Raw genomic sequence first — 11,403 nt, 5'->3', positions numbered from 1 at the left:
AAGGGACCTCAGGAGGTCATCTAGTCCAACCCCCTGCTCAAAGCAGGACCAATCCCCAATTTTTGCCCCAGATCCCTAAATGGCCCCCTCAGGGATTGAACTCACAACCCTGGGTTTAGGAGGCCAATGCTCAAACCACTGAGTTATCCCTCCCCCCATCTCATGCACAGGACGGTCTTAGTGCAGACCCCAGTTCAGTTCTTCTCGGAAGCGGCTGGGTCCTACATCCTCCAAAGGTGGGCTCGGTGCTTCCTTCCCATCCAGTGCCTGATCGACTAGTCCTCATGGCGTGAGAGTCCAGTCCTGGCATCTTCAGCTAGGTCCCGGAAAAAACCCACCTCATTATTTGAACCAAATAAACAAAACAATCCGGACACCCCTGGTGGTTCTCACTGTTTGTTTTTATTCACGTTGGTTGTTACAATATTGATCTGTACAAAGTTGTTTAAAAATATACAAATTGTACATTGATTGCTCCCCTGCAAAGGAGGGTGTGTTGCAGGGGCACTGTGTTGTTCCATGGGAGGAGATAAGGGTGCATTGTGCTGCGATGGAACCAGCGGAGATCGCTGATTAAAAGTCCACACAGGAACACTGGGGAAGGGATGAGCTGCCTATGCAGTAGGAGAGACATGCAGAGTGAATTTTAATCTCAGGTTGGCAAACTGTGGTTTTAAGGGACAAATTTCCTCTGATTTGGCCTTCAGTTTGCCTGCAGGCTTATTTATGCTTTGTAATGGACTGACTATGTCTGTACAGGACACAGTTGCCCTCTAGTGGTTGGAATGGGAGCTGTTCTACTGTGTGTCATGAGCCCTATAATGCTGAGAGAGAAAGGGGATTCTCCTCTAACTCAGGGCATTTGGCTTTTATGAGGGGAGGGACTGAGTTCTAACCCACAATGTTCCAGTTGGGCTGTAACTTCCCCTCTTTAAATTCAGGGGAGGGATTTAAGAGCACAATGAAAGCTGATGGGACATGGGCTCTTCCGTGCTTTTGAAACTCTCCCCCTTCGATGTTTGGCTCAGGCTGGGTGAACACTTGCCCCTCAGCAGGGAAAGAGCAAACTCTCCCGGTTCTACCAGGGGGAAGAGACCAGCCAGGAGGTGCTCGTGACACACAGAGGGCGGAGTGGGACACTCACGGCAGGGGACCTGGCAGCTCCCGACTCACAGGTATTGAGATCAAAATCCATATGGGTGGCTGCAGAGAGAGAGAGGGAGGGAGAGGGGGAAGATGGACTCTATTGTGGGAGATTCGTCCCCAGTGAGCCCAATCTTCCCTCTGGAGTCAGTGTCCTGCAGGGGGTAGTGTGGGGCCGGGGGACGTCAGCTGTGGTCAGATCCATATAAAAAGGCATTGTTGTTACAGTCTGGTGGCATTCTTTGCCCTGGCACGGCCGCGGGCCCATCACTCCCACCCCTGAGCCCCCTGTGGGGTTCGACCCGGGCGGGGCCTGGCCTTGTGTGTCAGGCAGGCTGGGGATGCCCTCAGAGAGGCAGCTAATCATCATCATCATTGTCATCGTCATCATCGTCGTCGTCCTCCGTGTTGATTTCCCCCTCCAGTACGTCCTCAAGCCAGTCCTCCAGCTCCTCTGTGGATGGCAGGTCCTCCTCGTTGTCCATCTGCATCCAGATGCTGTCAGCCTGAGGAGGAAGGGGGAGCGGTGATTTGCGGGGGAAGGAAGGAGTGCATGTGTGTGGGGGTGGGCAGGATGGCCCAGGAGGCTGGAGACAGGGTCACCCCTGGTGCTGGATCCAGGGTGGCTAGTCTCTCTGTGTGACAAGTGGCGCAGGTGTCGGTACTTTACAGCTGCCCTGTCCCCATTGCTATCCAAGGATCAGGCCCTGGCCTGAGCTCTCCTGGTCCCTGTGACCCCCAGGGCAAACTGACCGGGTGCAGGGGGGAAGCTGGCCTGGGGTAGCCTGGGATGTCCCCAGCTCTGGGCATAAACAGAGGCCTCCAGCCTGGCCCGTAATTCATTCAGGCTCCAGGCTGGATCCTCTGTGGCCCTTTGCGCTCCGCAGGGCACAGAGGTCAGCAGCTGCACAGAGGAGGCCAGGATGCTGAGAGGAGCTAGTGCCGGGGCATTTCTGACACAGACCAATCCATGCAGAACACACAGGACCAAAGCATGCTGGAAGCGTGTCCCCAAGCTGGGCTATAGCAGTACTGATTTCCCCAGGGCTGTGGCATAGCTCCGGCACACGTTTGAAACACAGGCTGCAGGGAGGCGGGGCACTGAGCTCCCTTGACCCAGCAGGGTTCACATCCCCAGGGACTGCACAGAGGCTGACTCCCAGCCAGCCTGGCTCCGACACACGGGCGGCCCCTGCGTGTCTGTATACTCACATCTGTGACATTGACCACACCAATCTGGGGCTGAGACAGGTCGATATCAAACGTCTTCTCCCAATATGGGATCAGCTGGAGCAGGAGAAGAAGAGCAAAGGTGCATGAGCACTGCAACAAAGCCATGCCTACTCTGCACCACGGCACCCGCCACCTGAGCTAATGGAGACTCCCCATTAGTTGTTAGCATGAGAGGGCTTATGACACACCATCAAACTGTTCAGGTTTCATCCAGCAGTGGGCAGCGGTGACACACCCCTATTCATTTTATTCCACATTCTAAAAGCACCATCTGCAACCAGACACTGACCAGCTTGGCACAGCCCCAAGGTCGAATGCAAGAATGTTGGGCACCTGGATGGATCCTCCCTTGAGATGGGCAAAGGGAAGTAGATGAAATAAGAAAGGGGATTTGTTATGGAAGCTGCCAAGCACAGACAGACCGTGTAGTTCCCTCTGGCTCCAGCTCCCAGCCTGTGCTGCCCAGTGCAATTTACAGAGTGGGCTGAACACACTGAAATGGCCCCAGCTAGCCTCCATGTACTCAAGGCAGAGTCACCCTGAGGGGCAGGAGGTGGAATTGGGAACACCTGTTCTCTCGGGAGGGTCTGCTGGCAAAAAACAGCTCTACGGAGCAGCTGGGGCTCCAATAACATAGTTCACTATCACCTGTGATAATAGGATCATCTATCTGTCTATCTACCTATCTATGTATCTATCTGTCCCCATCCACCCCCTCTATCCATCCAGCCAGTCATTCCCATCCACCCCCTCTATCATCTATCTATCTATCTATCTATCTACCCCATACACACCCATCTCTCTGTCACTCTCCATCTATCCATCCACTGCCCAAAATGTTGTTAATCCAGAGTTAAGGGCTTCTTGCCCTTTCAGAACATTGAGTTTTGCTCCATTTAACCCACTGAAAAACCAGGAAATGCAAAGTTAACACCAGCCCTGCCCCACAACCTTAACTGTGCCTCCTGGACCGGGCAAGAGCCCCTGGGATGCGCTGTCAGTGTGTCTCAGACAGGGCTGCCCTGTGATAAGCAGATGGCAGAAATGACTAAGTATATCTGCTATTTTTATGTGGCCTGGTGCATCCCACAGCCCTAGACTCTCTCATTGGTCTGCGTGCACCACAGCTGCTCCTCACTGCGTTAGGGGTGGCTGGAATAGCTGAACAAAACATGGCCAGACTGAGTCAGACCAAAGATCCATCTAGCCCAGTATCCTGTCTGCCAACAGTGGCCAGTGCCAGGTGCCCCAGAGGACACCTGGACCTGGGACAGCTGGATTGGCTGGGGGAGGGACACCTGGAGTGGCTGGGCCAGGGCCAGCTGGTTTGACTGGGGAATGACTTCTGGCAGGAGGTCACCACAGCTCAGACTGTGATATGTGAAAGGGGCATCCACACCCAGTGGGACCCCTCGTTTCTGGGCTGAGCTCTGTGGGCTGTGTGAGTACAGCAGCACAATGGGGTGTTCCTGCTGCAGAGATCTGGGGCAGAGGTTATAGGTCCCTACTGGGCAGAGGGAAATGCAGGTGATGTCCCCGAGGGACCCTTGGGACAAGGATCAGGGGGTGATAATGTCTGGCAGCTCTGGGGTGTTGGCTGGGCAGTTCACCAAGTCTGCCCTGAATGAGACTTTTCCTTAGTGAGGACAAGGTCTGACCATTTCTCTTACTATCCCATGGACTGCATCCCCACGAGCCCCAAAGAACCTGGGATGAGAGAGCACTATCCTGTCTGCCAGGGTTAAGGCTGGTGGGGCTGGAATGTACCTTAATGCTATATTTCCTGGCTGTCACAGAAGAGGTGCCATGCAGTCAGTATTCTGGAAAGGAATGAGGCCCTGCCAGCCAGCCAGAACTGAGCATTAACGATGCTTAGAGGCAGGGAGTCTGTCTGTTTATCTATCTATTGTGACGCTGGCAGACCAGGTGCCAGCTCATGCCAATGTCCCCACTGCCAAATACCCAGCTTGAATCAGTCTGGCTCACCTGTGTGTTAGTATTATTAAAATGGGATTAGAAGAATGTGTTCAGTGTTTAGATGTTATTGAATGTTGGTGAGATGCTTCCAGCATTAATCTCCCTTATAACATCTGTATACTATATTCTAAGGTAATATCTGAGCGGCGGTATTGTGAGTCTCTGTGACTGTGTAAATCACCAGACAGGAGAGAGACATGAACCAGTGTGATGTGCTGATCTGCAGCAGAAGGTGTTACATTCTGTCCAACGGGAAAGGTTCATTGACACCAGATTGTGGGATGTTAAAGAGGACAAAAGACACTGGTTGTTCTGCTCTCCCCCCGTGAAGACGAGTCATGCAAGTGGATTCCAACCTTCAGCTGAGTTTTCAGCTAAGGGATAAAAGCCCCTAACAAGAAGGAACTGGATCTCTGTGCTGCTCGGACTCCGGGGGGCAAGGTGTTCTAGGCACAAGCAAGAGATCCCCAGCTGCTTAGCCTAGGTTAGCCCTGAAGGACATATAGAGCTTGCTGATTACAGAAGCTTCTATTACATTTGACACTTACGATTGTAACTCATTTATGTATCTTTGTTCATCTGGATTAACCCTGTAAATATCTCTCGTTTCCTTTTCCCGTTTAATAGATATCTTTATATTGTTTATTATTGGATTGGCTACAATGCTACAAGCATTGTCTTTGGTGTGACATCTAAGGTACAAGTGACCTGGGGCAAGTGACTGGTCCTTTGGGACTGGGCGTAACCTGACTATCACTGTGATTCTTGGTGCAAGGGGCCGACTATCACAGAGGTGAGCTCACCTGGCTGGGGAGGTAGATCAGGGTGTGTGATGCCATATGAAGGCTATTACAGTGCATGAGGTGGTCCCGCTTGATAACTCCATTGCAGGCAGAATTTATACAGCCCCTGTCCTCACAGCACGGGGGATTTTGTTACAGCTCTAGGGCCGACTTCATCCCTGGGGTCAGGGCGCTGGAGTCCGTGCCATTATACCAGGGCTGGATCTGGCCCTTCCTCTTTACCCTCCTGCCCTGTGGCCCCACCCGTGGTTGCGACCTGGTCTGGGCAGGCCGGAGCAGGCAAGATCCAGGTGTCTTACGGAAAGGTCCCCTGGCGGGGTGTTCCGTTCCTGGGCAGTCAGGCCCTCAGAAAGGGCGGGGGAAGATCTCTTACATGTGAGTGAGTCCAAACAGCAAAAATTAAGATGTTTGTACACCAATGCGAGGAGTCTAGGTAACAAAATGGAGGAACTAGAGCTACTGGTGCAGGAAGTGAAACCAGATATTATAGGGATAACAGAAACATGGTGGAATAGTAGTCATGACGGACTACAGGTATTGAAGGGTATGTGCTCTTTAGGAAAGACAGAAACAAAGGTAAAGGGGGTGGAGTAGCATTGTATATCAATGATGAGGTAGAATGTAAAGAAATAAGAAGCGATGCAATGGATAAGACAGAGTCCGTCTGGGCAAAAAATTACATTGGGGAAGAAAACTAGTAAAGCCTCTCCTACGGTAGTGCTTGGGGTGTGCTATAGACCTCCGGGATCTAATTTGGATAGGATACAGCCCTTTTTAATGTCTTTAATAAAGTAAATACTAATGGAACTGCATGATCATGGGAGACTTTAACTTCCCAGATATAGACTGGAGGACCAGTGCTAGTAATAATAATAGGGCTCAGATTTTCCTAGATGCGATAGCTGATGGATTCCTTCATCAAGTAGTTGCTGAACCAACTAGAGGGGATGCCATTTTAGATTTAATTTTGGTGAGTAGTGAGGACCTCATAGAAGAAATGGTTGTAGGGGACAATCTTGGCTCAAGTGATCATGAGCTAATTCAGTTCAAACTAAATGGAAGGATTAACAAAAATAAATCTGCAACTAGGGTTTTTGATTTCAAAAGGGCTGACTTTCAAAAATTAAGGAAATTAGTTAGGGAAGTGGATTGGACTGAAGAACTTATGGATCTAAAGGTAGAGGAGGCCTGGGATTACTTTAAATCAAAACTGCAGAAGCTATCGGAAGCCTGTATCCCAAGAAAGGGGAAAAAATTCATAGGAAGGAGTTGTAGACCAAGCTGGATGAGCAAGCATCTTAGAGAGGTGTTTAAGAAGAAGCAGAAAGCATACAGGGAGTGGAAGATGGGAGGGATCAGCAAGGAAAGCTACCTAATTGAGGTCAGAACATGTAGGGATCAAGTGAGACAGGCTAAAAGTCGAGTAGAGTTGGACCTGCAAAGGGAATTAAAACCAATAGTAAAAGGTTCTATAGCCATTATAAATAAGAAGAAAACTAAGAAGGAAGAAGTGGGGCCGCTTAACACTGAGGATGGAGTGGAGGTTAAAGATAATCTAAGTATGGCCCAATATCTAAACAAATACTTTGCCTCAGTCTTTAATAAGGCTAAAGAGGATCTTAGGGATAATGGTAGCATGACAAATGGGAAGGAGGATATAGAGGTAGATATTACCATATCAGAGGTAGAAGCGAAACTGAAACAGCTTAATGGGACTAAACCGGGGGGGCCCAGATGATCTTCATCCAGAATATTAAACGAATTGGCACCTGAAATTGCAAGCCCGTTAGCAAGAATTTTTAATGAATCTGTAAACTCAGGAATAGTACCGAATGATTGGAGAATTGCTAATATAGTTCCTATTTTTAAGAAAGGAAAAAAAAGTGATCCGGGTAACTACAGGCCAGTTAGTTGACATCTGTAGTATGCAAGGTCCTGGAAAAAATTTTGAAGGAGAAATTAGTTAAGGACATTGAAGTCAATGGTAAATGGGACAAAATACAACATGGTTTTACAAAAGGTAGATCATGCCAAACCAACCTAATCTCCTTTTTTGAAAAGGTAACAGATTTTTTAGATAAAGGAAATGCAGTGGATCTAATTTACCTAGATTTCAGTAAGGCATTTGATACCGTGCCACATGGGGAATTATTAGTTAAATTGGAGAAGATGGGGATCAATATGAACATCAAAAGGTGGATAAGGAATTGGTTAAAGGGGAGACTGCAGCGGGTCCTACTGAAAGGCGAACTGTCAGGTTGGAGGGAGGTTACCAGTGGAGTTCCTCAGGGATCGGTTTTGGGACCAATCTTATTTAATCTTTTTATTACTGACCTTGGCACAAAAAGTGGGAGTGTGCTAATAAAGTTTGCAGACGATACAAAGCTGGAGGTATTGCCAATTCGGAGAAGGATCTGGATATTATACAGGAGGATCTGGATGACCTTGTAAACTGGAGTAATAGTAATAGGATGAAATTTAATAGTGAGAAGTGTAAGTTTATGCATTTAGGGATTAATAACAAGAATTTTAGCTATAAGTTGGGGACGCATCAATTAGAAGTAACGGAAGAGGAGAAGGACCTTGGAGTATTGGTTGATCATAGGATGACTATGAGCTGCCAATGTGATATGGCTGTGAAAAAAGCTAATGAGGTTTTGGGATGCATCAGGAGAGGCATTTCCAGTAGGGATAAGGAGGTTTTAGTACCGTTATACAAGGCACTGGTGAGACCTCACCTAGAATACTGTGTGCAGTTCTGGTCTCCCATGTTTAAAAGGATGAATTCAAACTGGAGCAGGTACAGAGAAGGGCTACTAGGATGATCCGAGGAATGGAAAACTGGTCTTATGAAAGGAGACTTAAGGAGCTTGGCTTGTTTAGCCTAACTAAAAGAAGGTTGAGGGGAGATATGATTGCTCTCTATAAATATCAGAGGGATAATATAGGAGAGGGAGAGGAATTATTTAAGCTCAGTACCAATGTGGACACAAGAACAAATGGGTATAAACTGGCCACCAGGAAGTTTAGACTTGAAATCAGACGAAGGTTTTTAACCATCAGAGGATGAAGTTTTGGAATAGCCTTCCAAGGGAAGCAGTGGGGCAAAAGATCTATCTGGTTTTAAGATTCTACTCGATAAGTTTATGGAGGAGATGGTATGATGGGATAATGGGATTTTGGTAAGTAATTGATCTTTAAATATTCAGGGTAAATAGGCCAAATCCCCTGAGATGGGATATTAGATGGATGGGATCTGAGTTACTATAGAAAATTCTTTCCTGGGTATCTGGCTGGTGAATCTTGCCCATATGCTCAGGGTTTAGCTGATTGCCATATTTGGGTTGGGAAGGAATTTTCCTCCAGGGCAGATTGGAGAGCCCTGGAGGTTTTTTCGCCTTCCTCTGTAGCATGGGGCATGGTTGACTTGAGGGAGGCTTCTCTGCTCCTTGAAGTCTTTGAACCATGATTTAAGGACTTCAGTAGCTCAGACATGGTGATTTTTCATAGGAGTGGGTGGGTGAGATTCTGTGGCCTGCGCTGTGCAGGAGGTCGGACTAGATGATCAGAATGGTCCCTTCTGACCTTAGTATCTATGAATCTATCTATCTAGAATCTTACCAATTCTACCCTCAGCCTGCAGCTGCGCCTATGCCTCCCGCTGGCCACCAGCGAGCCACTGACAGCGGCTCTGGAACGCATGGGCACCACGTACCAGGGGAAAGTCCTCTGGGTCGATCCAGATGATGCTCAGGTCGGGATTGTCTGTATTGTGCTGGGCAACGTCCTTCAGGATCTCCAGGAACTCGTAACCGTCTGCGCCCGGAGAGCAGGGGGGTGAGGGACCAGGCAAGGGCAAGAGGCCGCTGCCCCAGGAAGCCAGGCTGAGCATTGTGAGCTCCAGGGGTTAGGCCACCTCCCCTCCCAACTGCCCTCTCACTGGCCGCCCTCCCGCTGCATGCCAAGCACCCCAGCCTAAACCCTCTCTCCCTACACAATAACACCCCCAACTCCAGCTCGCTCCCAGATTATGAACACCTCCCATGCAACCTGCTCCAGCTCCTGCTTCTCCTCCCCCAATAGCTGAGCATTCCAGCTCAGAGGCAGGTTGGGGAGGAGAGGGAGAGGGCTGTGCCCACCCTGCAATGAATCAGACACAGGCTGATACTCACTTGCTGCCGCCCCTTTGCCCTGGTGCCACCTTCATGTGTCTATTTCACCTGACCTTCGAGTGGTACCAGCCGCACCTGCTCCCGCTGCCTGTTCCCCTGCTGTGCGCCCTTCCCAGCAGCCAGACTTCTGCATCCCCCCGGCCCCATAATGGAGCAATGCCCCTCAGAGCATAGAGGGCCCCTCCTGGGACTGTCAAGCACCCCTCATTGGAGGATGCTGCGCCCTGGGCCAATAGAGTGCCTCCCTGGGGTGGTGCAGTGCCCCTGGTGCTCTGCTCAGCCACTCTGGGTCTCTGTGCAGTGATCAGCGGCAGCTCTTACCAGGATCATCCTCCTCTGCAAAGGCCACAATGTGGATTCCGTCCATGTCATCTTCCTGGGGAGCGGAGCAGAGAGAGTCACTGGTCACCAGATGCATCCACCTTCCTGTTGTGTGTGGGGGTGTCAGACCCCCCGTGCAAATAGAGAGGAGTTGGGTGCAGAGTGTGTTCAGGTCAGAGGATCAGTTGGGAGATGGACAGATCTGCACACTCACCCACAGCCCTGCTTGCACGTGAATGCAGATGTGCACACCCCATTCACACCTCCATTCATGCCCATCAGTGCCCCAATGCAAACTCACCCCCATTCACAAACCCATGCACATTTATCAGTGCCCCCAATGCAAACCTTATGCAAGCTCACACACCTCATTCAACCTCAACACAGGCCATTCACAGCCCAGTATACACCTGAATGCAAATGTACACAGCCCATTCACGCGTCCGGTACAGACACATCCATACATAGTCAAATCAAAGCTCCAAGGACTACTCCCCGCCCACATCCACGTGCCTACCCCCACACCACCATACTCATGTACATTCACTAGTAACTGCACCATATGCTCAACAGCCTCCTATGAAAATACACCTACATGCCAAGTGCACCCAAACGATTTACATTCACAAAAATCTATATGCACGTGTCAAAACCCACACACAAATATACACACAGGCTTATGGAAGTGGCCCTACTTTGTTGTGCATTACACACATAAGGAGGATATATGTACACACACATGCACACACCTTGGCAAGTGTACACAGACACACACAGATCTCTGTGCATTCACACATATGCAATACATGCAGACAACTACAGGAATACATGTCCCACCCAAAGAAAGAGGCATGTATTGACATAGTCTCAGATATGCAAACACACCACACATATGCAAATCACACGTACACACATTCTGCACAAACCAGACACATACACAGCATATGTGCACACACATATACACACATGCAGAAGCACAATTACATGTGCGCAGACAAACATATTGGATACACCACACACACATACATATACCCCATAGCATTAACCTCTCCCTCCAATAGACACACAGAGAGAACACCTACAAACCAAAGAATAATGCAGCTTAGAAAGTAACAGGCCAAGTGATATTTTCGGGTTAGTGTTTATTACTGGATGTTGTCACATGCAGGAAATGTACAGAGTCTATTTCCTAGCTATTTGTTATATGTACTATAAACCATATTGGCAATAGGCACACATATGAAAGACAGAGGTGACAATAGACTTTTAAAGGGGAAAATATCTTACAAAATCACCCCTATCTTTGTGATTTAAAAAAATATCAAATACATAATGGGGACATGGCTGGGCTAAAATAAGAGCCCACATTTTCAATCTGGGTGCTTTGATTTTCTGAGCGTGCAGAACTGCTATTGAAGTTAGGTTCAGAACTTCTGAGAAATCAAACCATTATTCAGTTGTCTATGTCTAGATTCAGATGCCTGATTTTAGTGTGAAGTTTGGCCCCTGTATTTGTTTAGAAAACAAATTCCCTTCCCGGTGCTAATGACACCATGGCAGGTTGTTAAAACAGAAAGTATGTAAAACATTTAATTTGGTCTGTCAGTTTCTGCTCATTTTCACTTGTCTTGTCATTTCAGGTCAGTTTCCCTTTCTAGTCAATTTCATTTTCTACTCATTGTCTAGCCATTTCACTTTCTTCTTTTTCCTGCACCAGCCCAAACTGAAGCCTTTAGCTGCTGAAGAAACAGAAA

The 11,403-nt window shown here is 48.6% G+C and overlaps 1 protein-coding gene across 1 annotated transcript in view; it reads right to left on the bottom strand.

Annotated features, from left to right (window-relative positions):
• Positions 1-391: 391 nt before the first annotated feature.
• The window catches only part of CASQ1 (calsequestrin 1), a 36,067-nt gene continuing 25,055 nt past the window's right edge, over positions 392-11,403 (bottom strand). Inside the window, exons 8-11 of the mRNA XM_038382882.2 lie at positions 9,650-9,704; positions 8,872-8,972; positions 2,356-2,430; positions 392-1,649 (exon numbers count right to left, since the gene is read on the bottom strand). Coding sequence (XP_038238810.2) covers positions 1,503-1,649; positions 2,356-2,430; positions 8,872-8,972; positions 9,650-9,704 — 378 coding nt within the window. The 3' untranslated portion in view covers positions 392-1,502. The remainder of the gene's footprint in view (positions 1,650-2,355; positions 2,431-8,871; positions 8,973-9,649; positions 9,705-11,403) is intronic.

Source organism: Dermochelys coriacea, chromosome 24 (assembly GCF_009764565.3).
Source record: "Dermochelys coriacea isolate rDerCor1 chromosome 24, rDerCor1.pri.v4, whole genome shotgun sequence".
Taxonomy (NCBI): Eukaryota; Metazoa; Chordata; order Testudines; family Dermochelyidae; genus Dermochelys; species Dermochelys coriacea.
Note: the sequence above shows the minus strand (reverse complement) of the source record. Positions and strands in the feature narration are given on the sequence as shown.